The sequence below is a fragment of the Phlebotomus papatasi genome, chromosome 1 (assembly GCF_024763615.1).
Source record: "Phlebotomus papatasi isolate M1 chromosome 1, Ppap_2.1, whole genome shotgun sequence".
NCBI classification, from domain to species: Eukaryota; Metazoa; Arthropoda; class Insecta; order Diptera; family Psychodidae; genus Phlebotomus; species Phlebotomus papatasi.
Genome location: NC_077222.1, coordinates 88,434,927 through 88,457,333, shown reverse-complemented (window position 1 = coordinate 88,457,333; position 22,407 = coordinate 88,434,927). Strand labels below are relative to the sequence as shown.

At 33.0% G+C, this 22,407-nt stretch overlaps 1 protein-coding gene across 1 annotated transcript; it reads right to left on the bottom strand.

Moving 5' to 3' along the window:
- Positions 1-15,965: 15,965 nt before the first annotated feature.
- LOC129797973 (proteoglycan 4) lies at positions 15,966-20,543 on the bottom strand. The gene is made up of 3 exons (XM_055840878.1): positions 20,487-20,543; positions 20,138-20,321; positions 15,966-20,075 (listed from the first exon to the last, which is right to left on the bottom strand). The coding sequence occupies exons 1-3, from the start codon at positions 20,538-20,540 to the stop codon at positions 17,443-17,445; spliced, it is 2,871 nt and encodes a 956-aa protein (XP_055696853.1). The 5' UTR covers positions 20,541-20,543; the 3' UTR covers positions 15,966-17,442.
- Between the last annotated feature and the right edge of the window lie 1,864 nt (positions 20,544-22,407).

Sequence of the window (22,407 nt, the reverse complement as noted above, 5' to 3'; positions counted from 1 at the left end):
TCTCTGAGTGTATAGAGAATTTTTAGAGAAAGATTTGACAAAAATTTGGCCACTTTTGGATAAAATTCCATTCCTGAATTATAATTAATTGGCGCTAAAGAGATTTAAGAAGGTCAAATCATCAAACTAAAATCAAGATTTCTTAGACTTCACTGATTTTTTACTTAATGAAATAGGATCTGCGAGAACACATATGTACACACGATAACGTTTTGGGGTTACGATTTTCTGACATATCGAATTGATTCATCTCGATAATATGGTGTAATAAAATTTATATCCATTAACTTTATTATCAGTTTTTGCATTAAAAGTCATTAAAATAATTCGCGGCATCTAGCCCCAAAGAGTGCAAATTAGAATGGTGTATAAAATTTATGCATATAAACTTTCCATGTTTTGGGAAAATTTAAAAAAAATCAACAGAGAAAAAAGTGGAAAGTGACGAAATAAAAATGTGAGCAAAGAATTTTAGTGAAATGTCAAGTTTTAGTAATAAGAAAAAGACATATTAAAAGAACCGGGTCATTCTAATTTTTTAAGAGCCTAACATTGTGGTTTAATTTGATCTTTTAAAGAGTCTAATTTATTACAAAAAATTTCGCTTTGCAATCTATTGTGACTTCAAAGCTAACTTAGACGATGGTAAATGGTAAGTTCAGGATTTTGCTTAGAAACATCTCAGAATCGACCCCTATTATATTATGTCTTCCAGAAGTGGTGAAGGATCAAGAGGCGCCACAAGTTAATCTTATGCCGGATTCAGACTGGACGTTTAACCCAGTTCCCGAAGGTCTTAAAAATTTAAATAACAAGCCATTTTATTGATTTTTCAACATCTAATGGAACATTTGTCATTAATCCAATCCTAAACAACAATGTTTTAAAAAATCTTTCCTGATAAGGAATTAGAGGACTAAGCCAGATGGCTAAGCCTTAGGTCTGAAGCCCGTGTTAGTCTTTCGACCCAAAGGCCTCTCCACTGCACCCTCTGCACAGTGAGAGCAATTTTTGTAAAACTCTTCTTTTTCAAAGTAAATTTTCCGTATCATTTTCGACAGAGACAATAAAAAGGCATTTTTTGACGAAAATTGCGCGCAATGTGTAGAAGGCTTAAGGTATAGATATTTTGGGATAAAACTGAAAAATCCCAAATAAATTTTAGAATTGAGATTTTAAACAGGTCAGTTTAAGATTTGTCTATGGATCGGTTATACTCCTTTCGGAACCGTTGCACCCAGGCCAGTATGTATCCCCCACTCTCTTGTTCTATCTTAACCCCAAAGGCGGTAAACCTGCTTTATATCACAGTGCTCTGTGTGTTTACAGAGTTTAAAAACAGATCAGTTTAAAACCTGTGTAAAATTTCTGAGTCCGCGTTCTCATTAAGTACAATAATTTGAAAACGAATTTAGAAACAAACTTAAATGAAATAAAAATTGAAAACAGTAGGGTAAAGTGGTACAAGTTGGACAATGATACAAGTTAGACAGGGTTTTTTTTCGTGATAAATTTAGTACTTCATTTTTATTTGTATATTTTTAATGCTTTAGTTTTATAATTTGGTTCCTTGTGCTTAAAAACAAATTTTGTATTGTATTTATCAAGAAAAAAGCCGTGTCCAACTTGTTACACTATGTCCAACTTATATCACTTTACCCTATATGGTGCATAATGTTCATAATGTTCCATTATGCTCAAATATGAGATTTTTGTGAATTTCAATTAATTCATAGAATATTACTAAAATATATATATATTTTTTTTGAAATTAATTATACCTTATGTAATATTTTAAGGTGACGGAAAATTCTGTGAAATTTATTTATTCTTTTTTACAATGTAATCATAGTGAGAAGTCGTACAAACCCGTGTTGGAAGAATGTCCTAAGTCCATTGTACTGAGGCGGTGCATTTTAGTAAGTTATGTCACAGTGAAAATGTCTTTTTTTAGAAATTCAGATTTTTGCACTGGATGAGGCTCGAACTCACAACTGTGAGAGTCAAATTAGAGATCTCATCCACCCAAGATCCAATGGTCTCACTTATTGCGCCACTGAGATCCCCAATTTTAAATAGTTTATTACATTTAACTCTAAAAGTTTTCATTAATAAAACTTTTTTCTCGTTCGTTTTCTTTAATTATATTTACTCATATACTTAAATTTTAGAGAGTGTTCGCTCTGACTGCAGTGCAGTGCTAGGGAGTGCAATCATTTTAAGGGGTTAGGTGGGTCAAAAAGACTAAAATCAGCATATGTTCTCTCATTTCTTTTTTTCATAACAAATTCTTGTTTTAAGTCAAGTTCATAAGCATATAAAAGAAAGTACAACACTTAAATCATATCTTCTTAAATTTATCAGGATATATTTAGTTTTTTGACGTCAGATGAATATACTTCGAGAAATCTTTTCTTAGTCTCCAAAAATCAGGTCGCAACGGCTAAATTTTTGAAATTTTGAAATGAAATTTTTTTTGAAAATATAGTAAAAACATTGTACCTTAATATGCTTAAGAGCTCGGTTTAATTTTTTTTATTAGGGGAAAGTGCCCATGCTTGATACCATTGGAAATTTCGTAATGACTAAATTTTCTATGTTTCACATAACTCATCGCAACCATATTTTAAAAACAATGAGAAAGTGCCCAGTTTTTAAAATATATTGCGGAGTCATGTTTATAATTTGCTAATTTGGTAATTTGGATGTCATGGGCCCGCGACCCCAATAAGGATAAGCGGTTGAAAATGAATGAATGAATGTTTATTAAGAAACATAGGAAAAATTTAATCATTACGAAGCTTCCAATGGTATCAAGCATGGGCACTTTTCCCTATGTTGAAAAAAGATGTAAAGAAAAAATATTGTTTTTTTTTTAGTTCCCGTAAACCACGTAAACCCTTAAATTGATCTTATTGCTCTAAAAGACGAATTATATGGAACGCTATTATTCGTTCAATTGTTAACTAAATTAAAAAAAATATTTTGATAATTTTCACAGTGTTATTTCTTAAATTGAAAAAAACTAAATTTTCATGATTTTTTGGAAATTTTGCCAAAGTTGAGATTTCAATATTTTCCACAACATTCTCTAACGCTTATAAATAAATTGTTCTTTTCTTAGCCATATGGTTAATGTCTAATTATATAGCTTAATTGCTTTAATTACTTAACTGATAAGTGATAAAGTTAGATAAATTATATTTCGTAAAGTCTCTGTCAAGTACTTGGAGAACCGATCTTGATCTCAAGTTTAAAGACCGTATATTGTGTTCTATAATCCTACAATTGTCGAAGTTCTATTGTATCAAACCTAATTTAACAAATGATCTAATTATTACTAAAAGGCTTTATTTTTTTTATTTTAAAGATATAGAAAAAAAATTGAGATATATTTTTTATTTTCCTATTATTTATGACTGATCTTCTAGTGTTTTTTTTAATTAAAAAATTACTGAATAAATCTAAACAAATCTACACAGGAATTGACAGATTTTGGAATTCTTTTCATCTAAAAAAGTAATTGTAAAAAATTAATATTTATTAACAGATACCCTCTCTGAAAGATTTTTTTAAATTTATTTTCTTTTGTAATAAAACAAGAAGTAATATGTGGAATCACTTAAACTTGGTAATATTCCAGAAACTCATGAAAATTTCACCAGACAAAATACTACATTTTCAATTCCTTCTTTCTCCTATGACTTAATACCTCCATTGATTAATTTGTAAATTTTACGAGGAAAAAACAATTGAGCAAATTCCTCTTTGTCATGAAAAAACATTACTGCAAATATTCCACCTACAAACCAATATTTCAGTCACTTTTTGCCTTTTTTTGAGAGGCGCTAGAGGTGAAAATTATTACATGGTTTTTAGCGTTTTTCGTGTACATTAGATGACTTGCCATCTGCAGCAAAAATGCATAAAATTCAGCATTTTATTGACATGATAATTACATGGGGCTGTGGGGCAATGTAAGTTACCTCCCCTTGGATTATTTCTTGGACTTTATGCAATAATTTCCGCATGATCAGCAAGATAGGATGAAAGAAAAAAAAACTAGCATTGCTGGGTGATTTAGATTTCGGAGGCTGGGATGGATTAATTTGTGCAGAAAATATGAAATGGTTAAGCGATTATCTAACACTGCCACTGATCCGATTTGTTCACTCTCATTTGCCCAAGAGACTTTCAGTTAGAAAATTGACTACAATGTCTCAAAATCTATAGCACATAAGAAATGGCTGGGTGGTCTCTTTGATACTTTCATTGATAAATCCGATAATTGAGGAAATATATTGCCACCAATTCCCATCATTAAGGCCAATGCACTGTCAAATGGTGCTGAAGATTAACGAATTCGAGAAAGTTGTCTCAATTTCTGTATCTAAATCTTGCTTCCTTCCTCGTGATCTCGTGCTCTAATCTCTCCAACTTGTCACATTAATTCCCTGATGCAACAATTGCCTCACGAATTTTTCCTAACATTTTATTTATTTATTTATTTTGTGATTATGCAATCGGTTAATTTCTCCCTCCAATTTTTCCGCGGGAAAAATACCATCACTTTCGCGTGACTTTTCTCCACAAAAAGTCAGACAAAGAAATTAACTTGCAGTTGGACTGCAAGAGCTGAATGCACTTTGCATTCGAGAGAGTGATATTGTAAAGCGTGTTTAAAGTTGGAAAAACGAGTTCCATTTAACGCATTTCAATCACAAACACCATAATTTTCCTCGCTGGCCAACTCATGGTGTTGGCAATGACTTTGACACGGAGGAAAGTTGACTACCTCTTCCACTCTTCTTTCCCATGCTTCAAAAAATTGCATAAAATTAAATTTTCGTACTGGTTTTTAGTTAAAAAAAAAATTAAGATATTAAGACCAAATTTCCAGAAGAAACCCAAAAAAATCCCAGAAAGAGGTTCATTGGAAGCATCTGTTTAGGCTTAGGACGTTGTAAAAATTTTAAGAGTGCAATTCTAATGAGTAAAGAAAGAAACCTTCTTTTAGAAGGATTTTATTGCCCTCCTGAAAGAATTTCCTGAAACGCTTTGTGTTGGCGCTACCAGCATAATTATGGACATGGACCTCTCACAATAATTTTATGGTCCTTTTACCATTAGAAAATGCTTTTTACAGCAGATTTTACAGCCGGAAATTGGTCACAAATGCGCTCCATTTCAAATGCAGATGGAAAGATTTGAAATAATTGCGTTTTTCAAGGATCGAGCCTTTAAGGAAATTTACAGCACAATAATCCTTTCTTTGTTATGCAGACGCATAACAAAGTTCAACTCAATTAAATTTCGAGTGAAATTCAATAATTAAGAAAAATAGTAGCTCTAAAGAAATTATAGTAAAACTAAAGAGGAAAATCTTAATCAATCACAGATCATTCTGTCTATAAGCAAAGTAAATCTTACATAAATATAAATTATAAACGAAAATCAAAAGATGACATTAATTCAAAGAACTGGTTTTTCTTACAAATAGTTAGAAGAATTTTGCTTGATAAATTAAATTAAAGGCTTAATACACATCCCGTGTCTGTAATTCAAAATTAAAAACTTCCTTTTAAAATATTAAGGGGTTATATGGGTCATGAAGTCTTAAAAAATTGCATGTTTTCTTTAAATTTTTGAATACAACACAATAAGAAAATAACTCGAGTTCTTAAACATTATTTAAACAATTAATTAAACTTATGTTTAAACTCGTATTTGGATGAAGGATTTTTTTGTTTTCTTGATCACAACTTATTTTGTAAGACCATTAAAATGCCGTCAAATAATAAACTGATCCACAATACGAAAAATATGCCAAAAATGATAACCGTTTGTATTAAAAATCCAAATTTCATTATTTTAAATATTCTTCGATCAACTACAAGTTTAATTCATCTGCTAATTATTTTTGTGTATTCTAAATATTTTGTTTCTTTTTGGACTTCGTAGGAATTTACTTTTAGTAATCGTGACAACCATAAAGTTAGTTTTTTTCAAAAAGGTTTCTGAAAATCAAGTCGCAACGGCTCAGCTTTTAAAATTTTTAAATGAAAATTTAAGAAAATGTCGGTGAAATGTGAAACTTTTGTATTAAGAGTTTAAGTTAAATATATTTTTTTATTATCTTTCAAAAATAATTTAGAGAAAATATGTCATTTTTTGGTCTTCGTAATCCATGTAACCCCTTTAAGTTTCATATTTAAAATAGTTTTATTACTCTTTCTCAATCTTTTCTATGCAGTCAGTTTTTTTTTGATGAACGAAAAATGTATCAACTTATTTTATTAGTCACTGAACAGCCATTGAACGTGGTGCTCGATATTTATTTCACAGAGAAATTTGAGAATCAAAACTTGTTATAATAAAAAATGTAGAATAATAATTATATTATTGAATTTGCAAAGCATAAATTATTTACATTTTATTAAAATGGAAATTTTTTATTGACTAAAAGAATTTTGGCAAAGTATTCTAAAATTTTGAATTCAATTTTGAAAAAATATTGTTTTTCTAATCCTTTTCATTCATTTAAATTAAAGGTTCTCATTTAAAAATCACACAATGTACTAGTTAAGGAACAGAAGACACGATTCCCTTTATCTTACTGATTTAAGATATGTAAATTAATTATGAGCCTATAATAACAACTAGGGATTAATTTTTTGGATTTTACAGCTTAAAAAAAAGTTTTGCTTAGAAAAATTATTATGTTACCTCCTTTTTTATATTCTTTCACAAGAAACCTTTTGAAAGGCAAGCAGTTGGATTGAGATTACTTTCTCTGTTAAGAATCTTGAGGTGCCGTGATTTAGTTTTAGATGGGTGCAACTTCTCGATCCAATTTAGATTTTAGTTATAATGCAATAGGTTTTGGATATATTAAGCATTCCTATACTAAAAATAAAGTTCCAAAAAATTTTATAATGTTCTTCTGAAGTCTAAGGGGACCGGAATTCGTTGGAGAAGTGGAGTCATACTTAGAAAAACGACAACTCTTTTTCCAAAGCTTTCGGCTCGGTCTCCAAGCCTTGATTAGTGGCTGGAGCATAATGAAATCCTCTTTTCTAATAATTCTTTTTGCCTTTCTTCTTTGCAACAATTTCACACTTAGTCGAATCAATAAGGAATTTCCAGGGCATAATAGAGGATGTAGAGGCACTTATAACAATAAACAATTTTTTTTTCCTACAAACAAGCTACAACTTCTGAGCATAAACTATTTTTTTGGTTTAACTCGATCAGGAAGAACAATGCTATAAATTGATACAGGAATTAAAAAAAATATTTTGAATATAAAGGATATGGATAGGAGTACCAGTTTTACTGAATGTACGAAATCACAAGATATAGTGATATAGTGCTCTACGTGAATTGTTCCTTTAAATACTTCTTTGTGTACTTACCGGTTAAGCGACTTAAACTGGATCATAGATCATTAAAGAGCTATTGCAGAAAGGAAAAATTGGTTGCCAAGTTCGTGTTTATGAATCGTGTGACTATTTGATGAATAGGGGGTTGGAGCAAAAAAACAGAGAACGTCTCTAAATAATTTTGACTTATTAGAGGCGAGGGATTGGTTCACCGAAGACCAAAAGTCAATATATATTCCTTAAGGTTTGACCTCTAGCTCTATTACAAAATTTCGAACAAAAAAATCAATTTTTGGGAAGGAAAAATCAATTACAAGTACTTTACCGATTCATTACCAATTAAAACCGAGGTATCCGGATTGGAAATTTCAAGAACTTTCCAAAAAAATGCAAATTCAACGAAATCGGTTGGAAAAAGGCCATCCAGAGTGAATAAACTTTAATTTAGAAAAATTTAAAATTTTTAAATTTGCGTTTACAGGTTCAATGGACGAAATGTTCGACTTCAAAACATATTCAAAAATAAAAGAATTGATTGGAGAAAATTGGAACAGTTTCGAAATAAACCAAAAGGAGTAAAAGCATTTTTATTAAGTGGTATTATAGAATAAAAAATTCTTATAATTTTCTTAAAGCGATTTGGTTTCGTCATTGATACTATTAAATGTAAAGTGGCGGTGTCTTAAAGGGCTTAAGATCTTCTACTGAAATTATAACACAAAATTCTCATTATAATGCTTTTAAAGATGCATTAAAAGACTTGTCAAAGACAGCTATTTTGCTTTTAGGGTAGCACCCTTATAGAACCAAGACTTTGTATAGTCTCTTAACGTAGCTTTAAAAGGCTCATATTTAATGAAAACTTTGAGTTGAAATTCGTGTAGAAGATCTTAAGCCCATTAAGAGTTGGCCACTTAACTTTTAGTGCTCTCAGTGGCAAGATCAAAAACGCTATAAGCAGATTAAAGGAATTTTGGTTCTATATAGCGCTTTCTTAGAGAATCCTACAATACTGTATTAAGAAAGTATTGTTCTTGGGATTCATCTAGGGAAATTTTTTTATGAGGAGGGAGGGCGCACTGAAGGGCTGGAACTTGATAGCCTTCACGGTATGAACCTTTATATAGGGGGAAGTGGGGCACCTTTGAAAGTGGGGTACAATTGAAATTGATATTTTTGACCTATTTTTAATTAAAATTGAGCCTTATCGTAATATAATTTAGCTGCACAAACATATTGCGAAGCTAAATCATATTTTGATATGATTAAGTTCCACTTAAACATAGGAAAAAAATCTCAATTTCAAAGGTACCCCACTTTCAAAGGTGCCCCACTTCCCCCTAGCTATGAAAAGCGGATTATTTAGGGAGAAGTGGGGCACCCTTAGACTGGGAAACCTTTAGAATATCGCTTTTCCGTGCTATTTTCAAATGGGAATGGACATTACTATAATCAAATTTAGTCTCACAAACGAATTTGCAGCCAAATTACATTAAGTCTCATTTCAAAATGGGAGAAAAAAGCCCACTTTCAAAGGTGCTTCATTTCACAGTGCCCTTTTTCCTCAAAACCTCTCTCTTTGAGCTTCAACAATAAAAATTGTGCAGATAATTTGAACATTACTGTGCCTGAAATTTAAAGCGATTCCTATTAATTGTTTTTTTTTTTTTAAATTAATGTAGAAAAAAAAGATTATGTTTCATGTTCGTAAAATTAATGACAGGAAAGAAATATATTTTTTACAATAATTTTTCAATATTGTTACAAATAATTTTTGTAGTTATCTAGAAAATTTACGTAATAATGGCATCAAACTTTGGTTATCTTTAAAGCCACTTGGCTTAAAATTTTATGTTTTATTTTCCATGAAATAAAACACAATGATGGTAGATTATTACCAAGATTTACATTATCTTAAGTAAAAAATGATATACAATAATGATATGGGTTTGCTGATATATTTTTTGGAAAGAAAAATGAAAATAAACCATTTTATAATTAAAAATATTATATTGCATAAATAACTATGTGACCTCTTTTCTATATAGTTTCACTATATACCATTTCTCTGGAGTTTCTTTGTTAAGTTGATTAGTGATTAATAGCTTAAACTACCACAGTTTAATAACGTTGATTGCTGGCTAATTACCGTATTTGTACCACTATTTGATACAATAAATATTACAGAATCGTGACTATTATTTAATTATGTATACAAGTGGCCTATTAAACTTAATAAATAGCTTTCATGGCCCAAATATAGCATCGCAACGTTCTTAATTTTTAGCAAGGTTGGAATATTCTCTGCGAGTAGCCCTTTGTAACGAACTCTTGCTACATTTAAATTTTATTATACAACACCCAAGAAACTGGACTGCAACAAAAATAATAAACTAAAGAAAATTAAAACATGAAATATTTTATTAAAAACGGAAAGCATGTCACTGCTGGAGACAGCGTCTCACATTTTTCAGTCAAAGAAGAAGAAATGAAATCGTATGACTTTTCCGTTTTATTTCGAATCGGAATCTTCCGCAAGCCACTGAATTTCATTAAATCTATCGCATAACTTTACATTTTATTATGTTTTATTTAACTTGGCAAAATACTGACTCTCTGGGAGGTGGTTGGAAAAGTGCGCTTCCCTGACAATTTGATAGTGATCGAGGAAAATGAAAGTGGATAATTTAGGTGGGAGATTTATTGCGGTATTGTTGATATTTTGCCAAAGAAACTACAATTTTGTTATGATAAATCGTCCATTTGAGGCGTCAATAATCCAAAAATTGCTATATGGATAGGCACTTCCTCAGCCATAAATGTCAGTGAGGATCGGTTATTGCAATCTGCACCGAGATCTCAATTGGAACTCTACCAGAACTGAATACTTAATGTGAATTTGATGAAAGTGAAAAACAGACTTTGCTTGAATTTAATATTGCTTCTGTTTTGTAATCAAGAAATTTGATGCATTAAAATTATATAGCTTATTATGGTAATTTATTGACTGTCACATTAACAAAAGATCAACATTAATTTACCTTTTTTTGATACTATTTGTTGTGTTGATTTTTTTTTATTTCACATTTTCCTTTGTCTGGAGAATTAAATTTCTCACATTTTTTATCCATTCACTTTCTGTAGTCTTTAATAAATTTAATCGATATGCTTTTCTATTTGCTAAATGACTTTAAAATTGCTTTAAAGAACAACAAAGTTTTTTTTGTGTTTTTTCTTTAACCGAAAGAAGCATGAGAAAATTGTGCACAAAGTAACGAAATATGAGTCAAAATGAGTATTATTTTGCTCATTAAATCCAAGTGAAATAATTAGTGTAATTTTTAATTGTCATGCTATTATTTATTATGCAATATTCTCATGCTTAAATAACTCCTTTTGTAAAGTGATGAAGTATCACATTATTTATGGACGTTTCATCGCAAAATGAAGATTTATATTTCTGGTTAAATAGTGAAAATGCAATAAAAGTCCAATACAATCTCCTCTTAGGAATGCAATATAATGCCATATATGTATGTTAAATAATTCTGCGCACTTGTTGCTTCAAAACATTAAATAATATTCCAATGTTTATGTATCTTCATGAAAAAAGCAATAATTCCCCAAGAGAATCTCCAATGAGTGGCTTTTAATTGAAAATACGAGGAGAAAGTCTTCTCAAAACACTTGTTCTGAAATTTCTCATCCATCGTGTGTTTTTCTTCCAGCCAAGTCTACATTTAGAAACAACTCTTATGGTGTTCAACACCTTGATTTAATTGGTCACTTCCGTGGCTTTTTCTTTATATTTACAACAAACTTAACATGGATACCTCAATCAAATAGCAATTTCCATATTTAACACAGAAATTACGCGATTACAGGTTTGTAGGAGGACTTCTCCAGCGAATTTCTGCAGAAACTAGATAAAAAAAACTAATTATTTATGCATTTGAAGATATTCTGCCGGAAAAGTGAATGATTTTTTTTAATTACAAAATTAGGGTCTAGTTCGAAATTAATGTTAAACGAATGATTTATAATTTTTAATTTGCAATTCTTTCCTTATATGTTCGTATTTCCGCGAAATTAAATGGGTTATGAAGTCAGATTTGTTGTTGAAATGGCTATCATGTAATGCTGGAAACATTGCATTACCGATATTGAATAATAAACATTATTTTATTGTATTTCGGAAGAGTGTTTTTATTTATAGTTTTAAGGGAAATACATAGCAGTAAAAGAGTTTAAAAAGTAATAAAAGTTCTGGATGTTCTGAAACTTTCTTTAAAAATTGCACAGTGAAAAATACTCAACTAATGGGCAATTTTTAGTATCACTATGACGAGTATAGTGTTAATTTTCAAAATATGTCATCTAAGCGTGTAGAAATTTGATTATAATTATATAAGACGTTTAACCCTTTAAGGACGATTGGAACACCGGTGTCCCATAAAGAAAATAATTTTTCCCGACTTAAAGTTATTTTTTTCTTATGTTTGCACGTAATTGCAAAGTACAAGGTTGAATAAATCTAGGATATTTTTTACAAGTCTCCAGCTATTTGCTATATAGTAAATAATTTAAGCTTAAAAATGACTAATTTTTAAATTCTCATAATTATAATTAATTTTAATTATTTTTTATACTTCCAATTTTTTTAAAGCAAAACCGTTTTGGAGAAAGAAACTACAATACTCATACATAATATTTTTCATTAGACTGAAAATTATTTTTCATTGGTATAGTTATAGTTATAGAGGTAAAAATGCACCGAATCGGACTCTGTTGTATTTTCAAAGGTCAGATATAAGACGTTTCATTGATTTTGTTTATCGATTAACTTTTTATTGTTGATTTTCGTTCCGCAAAAAGTGTCTCGTCGTTAAAGGGTTAAGGGAGTGTGACCTGATATACAAAGTATAAAAATCAATTTTTCACTTTACTTAAATCGATAGATAAGCTATTTAAGAATAACAATTTTAAAAGCCAAATTCGAAATATTTTTAAGAAAGGAGCTCGAACACGATTTTCTTCTCGTTCTCTGAGTTTAATCATGAAATACATTTATGTTATGAATATGGATTGTTTTCTCAGATTTAGATCGGACACGAATTACGAACTGCACATTTTCTGCCAATTATTAGGGACTGCTTTGGCGAGGCGCTCCATTGAACTACTTATTATAATCCGTCATTTTCTTTGTTTTTTTTTTCAAAAAAAAAATTTAAGCACTTTAATATATAGAGGAAGGCTTTCAGGTTTCGTACGTCCTCTGCCTTCGAACACTTCATAAATTTCCAATCTGACCTCTATGGTAATATATTTTATAGCTAGTCTTAAGTTACACATTTCCTGAAAAACCTACGTCAGATTCCTTAAAGGAATGTGGGAAAAATATAAATCGTTAGTAGCCAGAGTGTGTGCGAAGTCTGGAGAGCCTTTTTTAATAAATATATTCCACAAATTAAAAGAAAAAAACTTAGTCGTTTCTTTGTTTTCTAAAAAGAAATCGCCGAAACGGCTACCTTTTGGCCTTCTAATTTAGGCTACGCCCTTTGTTTATTCATTCGTACATTCAATTCCCTTAATTGATGATAATACAATTTTTTTAATAGATATCATCATGCATCATTTCTTCTAAAGTTCAATGATTAATTTTTAAGTTAAGGATTTTTATTCTTAGCCAAAACTTAAAAGGGTATTTTAAAAATTTAAATATATTGGAGTATTTATTTAGTTTTTCAAAACTTGACAATGCACCTAGATTCTTAAGGTTTTACGTGGTTTTTAAAGAATAAAAAATAATTGTTCTTTACGTTTTTCAACAACAAAGACTAAAAAATAATTCAAACTCTTAAATGTAGGTATAACTTTTATACAATATTTTCCTAAATTTTCATTAAAAATTTTTAACAATAAAAAATAGAACATGATTTGCAGGAAGTAATTAAAGAAAACTTGTGTTTGTGGCAGTTAAAATAATACTTTATATTAGCAGGTGAGTAAAAGCTCGTACGTGAACTAGGGATTATTGAAAAAAAAATTGAATTCTTGGGAGAATTTAATATAAAAAGATCTATTTTCGGCATATTCTACACATGATTCGTACTGTAAAATGAGGTGTGATCGAGGGAAATAAAAATTTTCTGTTCAAGGTCTAAATTACCCTATCTAGAACTAGTGTGCAAAGTTTTACTGAAATCAGTGGTTCAATTTTCTAGGACAAACCATTTCAAAAATTGAATTTTGGAAAAAATAGAGGTAAAGTTCCTCTGGCTGAGAATAGCCACACAAAGCACACGAATGTCTAAAGGCTCTGCTTCCTAGAGCATCTTTAAGAACATATTTTTAATATGTTGTAACTATAAATGTTTTAAGAAGTTGCTAGATCCACGTAGCACCATAACTAACCTACAACTGAAATAAACTAAATTCTCAACAATCTATTCTCTCAATTTCAACATATCTTCAAGTTTTAAACGACTTCTGAGAAATGAAATCATCACAGAATTTGTCCTACTGTGCGGTACAATGCTAAGAGGCCAAACGGTTAAAGATAGCGAATTGAGACCTTTGGGGTACCTTATAAAACGACCCTAGAACCAAGGTATGTGGACCTTATCAATTCACACAACAAATCATAACATTGCTCTAGAGCAATGTTATGATTTGTTGTGTGAATTGATAAGGTCCACATACCCAAGGAGCATTTATCGCCATAAATGAGTAGAGATGTCTGATATCTATACGAAAATGATGGCGAAGACTTTATAAATTTCTTCTATATAACCGTATAAAAGAGGCCCATATTCGGGTGAATGGGGAATTTTTGTACCCAAAATATAACAATTTTTTATTTTATACCTAATCAAGTCATCCTGTACAGTAACATGTATTGATTATGACTAAATAAAATATAATCACTCTGTAATGCCAATGTTATAACTATCGACTGAAGAACTTTCATTTCTTGTCCATTTTCCTTTTAGACTTGCTCAAATATTTTCCTCAAATGAATAATTATTTATCCTCAACGATTCAGTCACATTTTCTGTGCCTCGTGCACTTTTATCGCGTATGAAAGTTTAATGCAATAACTGTTTTCCTTTAAAGGATTAAATATTAGTGAAATTAATGAAAGCTGATAAATTAAATAAAACAAAATTGAATAAATTTATTGCTTTTTACATTACATCATTCAAAAAACTTATGGTTCTCAAATTTTTACTGGGTGTATTGATAGAATACAGCACTTTAAACACTAATCTGGACAAATATCAATGCACTGCAATGTTTTGTGCATCATTTTTCCATTAATTTGAGTTTGGCGTCGCCAATTTTCTGTATTTTTCCACGTCATAATTTTCTTTTTGTTCCGATAAAATAAAATCAAGACATTGTAACCCGAATAAGTAAGAAAAGCAGAAAATAAAACACCTTTATATATTTTAGTGATTATATTTACAAGATGTCTTATATCATATTTACATTGTAGACTTCTCACATCATTAATATCACTACACAGCAAAAATATCAAAACACTGAAAAATTATGCTTTTGATGAACTTTTTCTGCATTCTAAGCTCTCATTCTGCAATTTGATTTCACGACAAATGATCTGGAAGCTGTCCTAACGCTTGTACTTGCGTTACACTGCAATTAAAGGGTGAAAATATTAGCTTTCACAAACGAAGTGTTAATTCACTATTTTTCCATAATTTGGACTTACTTTGTAAAATTTAATCCCTTCTATCTATATACTCGATTTTTCTGCATACGCTGGCGCACTTCAGGACTCTAATTAATGTGAGACATCACTTTTTTCACACATTTTCACTCGCAGATGAACTCTTGCTTAGTAAACAAAGCAGAATTTGACAATCTGGCAGCGTTATACAAAAAGAACACAAGTTGGATATAACTTGTCTCCTTTACGGAACAAATGTAGCTAAAATATATCAGAACATGATGTTCATACAATTTCACGACAATATGTGAACATAACAGCAAGAATATGTAAGATAAATATACTTTAGATATTTTCTACATAGATTTAGACATTTTCACTCAGAAACAGATTATATTATGACTTATTTATGGATCTAAAAATATTTAGTCGCAATTTTAAGAGAAAATACCAATATATTAACAGGAGTTTATCAAATAAATTGTATTATTCTTATTAATAGTAAATAACTGATATTTTCTATACATTTCTTAGTTAAGTTATTTTTCTGGCATACGACGCACATAAATTTTAGATAATATACTTTCATCATGTCCATACATTATATTTTTTAGAAATAGCTCCATTACGTTGAAAATATGTTGGTTACATTTGAGACATACATTATTTGAATATCAAATACCCCTTGGGTACCTTGCCTAGAACCACAAACATATTCCTTATTTTTCCATATTTTTTTTTTTATATTTCTCGAGAATGCGTCGTGCGATTTTTCTCATTTTAGATACCTAGGCAGTAATTTCGTTTTATACGAAAATACCGTTGAATCATTCCTAATAATAATTTTTCAAGGTCAAGAAGAGAGCATTTCTCAACCGAATGGTATCAGATTTGGGCTCGTTGGAAAGGCCTTGGATTTCCTGACAAGCTTGAGCCAATTTCAATAGGTTGTGAATTGGTAATGAACCGGTTCACAACCGATAACTAATTTTCATCCGAAGTTGAATTGTTTTAATCTTAAAGTATTTTTAACTATGCTTTTATTAAGTCCTTAGCTCCTTTTTTTTCGAAACTACCTAATAGTAATAGTAATATTTATTCAATCACAAAAATAAGGTTCATTCCTCTTACAATTGTGATAAGAAGAAAAAGAAAAACAAGTAAAAAATAGCAACAAAAAATATCGCATTAGCTGTTAAAAAATCTTAGATCGTGTATCTTATCAATACTACCAATTTATATTTGAAAATATATTCGAATAATTCCATAAACTTTTTAATAAAATTTGTAAACGATTTTGGGAACTTTATTCCTCGCGGTATCAATGGTCCGCTACTGACAAGCCCCTTGAACATGCACATTTAAGCGCGAAAATATCAAAATACAGTGGATATACAAACATCTGAAAAGTGACCAAGACTTTGGCATCAAAGTCATTGTTAATCGATTTTGAGCAAATGCCAATCACTTGTAAATGCAGAATAATTTAACATACAAAATTTATCTGAAAAATTTCGCTATCGTAATTTTTATGCACTCTTACTTTCTCCAGCACGTGGAGTCTGTGTCTCATCGAATTGGTCAGACATTGTAGACCAGCTCTGGTGCAGAGAGCCTTATAAATAAAATTCCAAAGTGTGAATTCTGTGTCCATCTCCGTGGCTCCATGAAGTCCAAATGCGTGTGGCTCTTGAATTTGAGGTATCTGATCAATTTCGTGGCAGATTGCTGGTACTTTCATTTTTCTGCTTTCTCGAACAATGGTGTTATCCCGTCCAATTGGGGGGTGCATCCAAGATTTAGCGCCAAATAGAAAATGCACGAGGTTAAATTTGCACAAATGTGCAAGTTTAAATTGTGTATGTTCAATTGGCGTGGAGCATCATAATTATGCGCACGTAGTATTTTTATTGTAGAGAATTTCACACTAATACCCAAAAACCTGGTTAGGAGAGGAAGGGAGAGAAAGAGAGTGAGTTTGGAGGACTGGAACTACTCCCTATGATTAAAATTGCATTGGTATCTTTCAAAAAAAAACCTCTTGTCAGCTTATTTTTTTTTAACAAAATTTAATAATTATCACAATTTACAATTGGTATTTACAAATAATCAGTATTTTCTCTATCTCACGCACGTCATGGTAAATTAAACTTTCAGCATTTTCTACTATGTACATACACTCATCATAATTAGTATATTTGCCTCTAAAATGTTGGAATTTGCAGTTGCATGCGCGTATTGGATGCATTTTGAGCGTCTTTGTTTGGTTTTTGGGGGAGAAAGAAGAGAGAGTGAAGTGTGAAAAATAAATAAAGTGCAGTCCATCTGGGAGGATGGTCTTTGCAGCCCCTTAGTCCTTAGCACCTAAACTTAGTTGTATTTGGGAAATCTTGGCGGAGGTTTTAGTTCGGTGTCCGGTTCACGTCCCTTGACATGTGTCCTCTTGCCGCGTGGCTTAGTTTCTATCAGCTTTAGCCTACCCTTCGGTACCACATCAAATGGGGGTCCATTCTGATGAGCATTCTGTACCTTGGGCCCTGTGAAGGTTTGGAACCCATCTCCTTTGGGGTTGTTATTGAATTTTGGACTGTAGCTGTCCTGAAGATCATTCCCTGTGTATTTGTACTGAACTGGGTTGGATGCTGATGCAGCAGGTGATCGTACTGAATTTGTCCACCCAAGTTCCCTCGTATACTGGATATTCTTCTTGGGCTTCTGCTGAACCATTGCTGGACCAGCTGGGCCAGCTGAATGGGCTGGAGGTGGGACCTCAGATACTGACGAAGGTCCTGACTGTTGAGGCTGGTTGGTATTTCCAGGAGCCATTGGAGACCCAAGCATGAACTTAAGAGTATGCAGATCAATATTGTAGGGGTTGACCACAGGAAGACCATTGATAATGTGTACAGGACCCAGTTCGTCAGTAATTGATTTGATTTGCTCATCCCTCAGTCCTGGAACATTTTGCTCTCCTCCAACGCTAATAGAAGCCCCTACGGATGCCTGACCTTCGTTAACATTAACTGTATTGTGACCAGGCATGGGCATAGTCATTGTGTTCTGAGGTGGCATTGGTCCAAAAGATTGTTTCTTGAAGAAGGTGGTTGAAGCATCAGCTTGCATCGATGCTGCAGCTGGAGGCTCAACCGTGGACACAAAGTCCCTATTTGGATTGTAAGGCAAGGCATTGATGTCATGGTATGTCTGTGAGTTGAAATGAAGCTTGGGATGAGGAGAAGGCTGTAGAACAGCGTTGCTCTGATCAAATCCCTGGAGGTTCTTCAAAGCAGCTGAGTGATCAAAGCTGTTACCATGAGACCATGACTGCCCTACATCTAGAGCACTAAGATCGATATGGTTTGGCCTGGACTTGGCATTCTGATCCGTAAGGTCAATATTGTGTACCACAGACTCCCTGGCTAGTTCATTCCCCGGGGTATACTGAGCTTGGTACTGCTCCTGATGGATGACTTTTGGTTGGCGATACACCTGCTCATGCTGTGGCTCTGGAGTTTCTTCATATGTATAGATCTTAGCAGGTTGAGTGACAACAATAGGCTCCGGATGGGACACTTGACTAGGATGACCCTGATGGACAACATACGATGGCTGGATGTAATCATCACTGCTTACAATAATATGTTGCTCTTGATGATCATGATTTACTTCCTGCTGAGGCTGAGGCTGAGGTTGCTGCATAACAACAGGCCTCCTCCTTCGTGGGATCTTCACAGGCCTAGGAGTCGTTGGAGCCTGAGTCGTAGTTGGTGGTGGTGGAGGTGGTGGAGGTGTTGTCGAAACAATCATAACATGCTGCTGCGGCCTGGGGACATATGAAGGCCTAGGCCTCTCCTTAGTAAGCTTATCTTCCAAATTGAGGTTTTTGAGGTACTTGTTAACCGACTCCTCAATGTGCTTGATTAATTCTTCTCTCGGGATCTCAATTTGATAGCTTTGGGTTTGCTGACTCACTTCCTTTTCGACGTCTGATACCAATGATGAATGGGTTTGATGAGTGAGGGGTCTACTGGTAGCCTTTAGAGTTTGTTGGTAATGTGAGGGTACCCTGTAGGAAGTTGTATGCTCATGAGGTGCTGTGTAGGGCTCTTCTGAGGTAGCTTGATGATGCTGGATTTGGAAAGTGTGGGTTGATGGTTTCGTTCGAGCCCTGGGAGCCACATACTTGGGCCTGGGATGTTGTTCCTGAACCTCCACAGCTTGTTCTTCGTACTGTTGATGATGAACTGGAGCATAGTGATGATGGATATGGGTTTCTCCTCCTTCTTGAACGGTATAGGTGCTGGTTGGGTTCCTGACAGTGGTTCGTTGTGACTCAGCGGTCACTTCCTTCTGAGGTGGAGCCTTGGCGGTGTGTAGTTCAAAGGGCTCGGGTTTGGTGACTGTGACAACATTCTCGTAAAGTTCGTAAGCATTGTCATTTGGAGCTTTTTGTCTAACGGGCTTAGATGGTTTTCTAATGGCTGGTCTGGCGTATCGAGGAGCTTGGGTAGTTGGGGGTTCGGTTTCAACCATCTCAATGGGTTTTTTGTGGATGATCGGTTGGAGGGTGACAACTTGGGGTGTCAGTGTTGTTGGATGGTAATGCTGAGGCATCTGTTCCTGTTCTTCATACTGGGCAGGTTCTAGGACGTATTGTGTAGGCTGCGCGACATAGTGCGTGGGGATCTGCATGGACTGCATGGATTGAGGCACTTGGTACAACTGTGGATCAAATTGGTGCATGTGCAGAAGTTCAGCCGCTTGCTTTGGATCGAACACGTCGTACTTCATCTGAGACTTCTTGCTAGTATCGGGACTGACAGATGGCTTAGGTCCATTCCACAGTTTTAGGGCTGTGGACACATATTCAGCCGCAGTCTCAGTGTTCGACAGGGCGTCGGACATCTCAATGGCCGCGCTCTTGGTCATCTTCTTTGACTTTGGTGGCGCCTTGATGTTGTGAGAAGCCACAGCCTGCGTTGTCGTTGCTTGGTACACTTGGTCTGCAAGGACATACTGGCTTAGGGAGGCTTCTCAAGAATTTTTCCTTATATTCTACACTCACCTGAATCGCGGTAGTTTCTAAGATGACTTGAAGACACTGCTTTGCCAGGTGGTGGGAGCCACCTCACCGTTGTGGTGCTTGATTGAGCCACAAGATCTCCATTGTCGTACTCGCTTTTGTAATCCAAAATTGGACGACGGTGGCTGATTTGTTTCTGTGAGGTCGCTTCCACAGCGAAAAGAATCTGCAATGCACAATTAATCCCATTTTGAATTTCATAAAACTCCTTTTGGTCACTTTTTAGAGCACAATCACACTCTGCCATAAATTCACACAATAAATCTTATTTAATCCCAAAGTGGTAATCCATTGATCATGACACTTTTAGTAAATCACTTAGGACACTTACAAGCAGTGGTAGCAGGAATTTGTATTTGGTCATTTCGGTGCAAGGTCTGAACATCAATTGAATGAAATTAGATATTATCTGGGGCTTTTATAATGTTTTCAAGCTAAAAGAGTCATGAACGATGAAAATCACAAAACCATATCGTACCATTCGTCTTCGTCTCGAGGCACAACAAGGTCTATTGTGGGGGATTTTACCTTTTAAATGTATTTTAATACAAAACCATTTGAAGATAAGTGTATTTGCTTTAAAACCTCATGAATTCTCCTCCACTTTCGCATGCAATTCAGATGGATTTCTTTAAAGCTGGCATTTTCACCTAAGGTGCCCATCGTTTGATATGAAAGTGAAGCAAAAGGGTGGGATCATCTTCTGCGCCACGAATTGATCACAAAATTGGGTCAAATGCAGCTTATGAGATAAGCTGAAGTCCGTTATGCAAAATTTTCTGAGAAAAAATATTTGAGTTATTTTAATGTAATTGTTTTTGTTGAGGTAAGAGTTTTTGACATTTTGAATAATAAGCTCCGCCCATAGATCCAAGTTCTTTTCAGGATCAATGCAGTTTTCATTTTTAGAAATGTAAAGAGTGAATAGAAATACTATAATGAAATGCGAAAACTAGATATGGTTCTGGGAAAAAACCGAGAGGCCGATAATGGCGTCATTGGGAGCGCTTTCCGATGAAGAAATAGGCCACGCCCCTATACTTGTTCGTCACTGGATTGGCACTAACTTACTTAATTACTTTCTACGTAAATTCTCAGAACACCGATAAGGCAAAAATAAATATTATTCATCTTCCCTCTCTTTATGAAGCCACGCCTACCTTCAGACCTCTTTATTTTCTTTAGATTGTACCCATTTTAAACTTAAATTTTAACCCTTCACCCTGTAAAGCTCTTGGAAATGAATCTCTAATGCAAAAAATTGTGTGAACATTGTGGATTGTTTAATTAAAATTTCGGTAAGGGGCGTGGTCTATTTGCGCATGGGCGGAGTCTATTTCAACCTTCAAGGATTTAAGTAAGAAGCATTACTTTTCCCATGAGAAGATATTTTATAATATTCGTATAAAATATTCGCATTTGGAAAATTTCAATTTTAATTAGCCATGGCTTACGAAGGGGTTGTGTCCTAATTTTTTTAATGAGCGGAGCTTTCTTAGAAGATTTATCTTTCAGTTAAAATTCAAAAGAGCAAAATACTCCACAAGGAGAGTTATAAAAAATATTTATAGTATTTTCCAGCGAATTGAGCATCACTCTCCAATGGAAGTAATCTTCGGATGGAAAATGAACTCATTGAAGAAAATTTCATTAAACACTCTCAAATATTTTTTTTTACTGCTCCACATGATTGACTTTGATACTTACTCTCAATTATGCAGAGATTGTTTTCTTTTTTACTCGTAAAAGATAGGTGAAAGAATCAACAGCGTTGGAAGAAAATTGCGAATTTTTTGCAAAGTTGCATTTTAAAGATCAATGATATAGATCACAAACCATTTGCGGTAATTTTATAGCAAATATCACATTAAATATGGCCTATTAATTTGCCTATTAAATGTAAAGCCATAAAAGAAGAAATTGAGGATATCTTTCATTTTTTTTCTGTTCAACAATTAATTTTATTTTTATTACTGTCTTTCTAATTTCAAAAGGAAATTTTGGTGTTTTTGTCACAAATTGAATATCCATCTCTTTCAAACATTATGTACTTCTGGGAAGAACTTCTGGATGGGATTTCATAGAGCGTATCGCACAATTTTGTGAGGATCATTTTCACATTGGTGAGTATAATCTTTAGTCACGAAGATCGAAAGTGAAAAGTTGTTGTGTTTTAAATGCTTATGATAGAAAAATACAAAAAAAAAATAGAGATTTACTCGGATGAAACGCTTTTCTTTGAGATTGTGTGC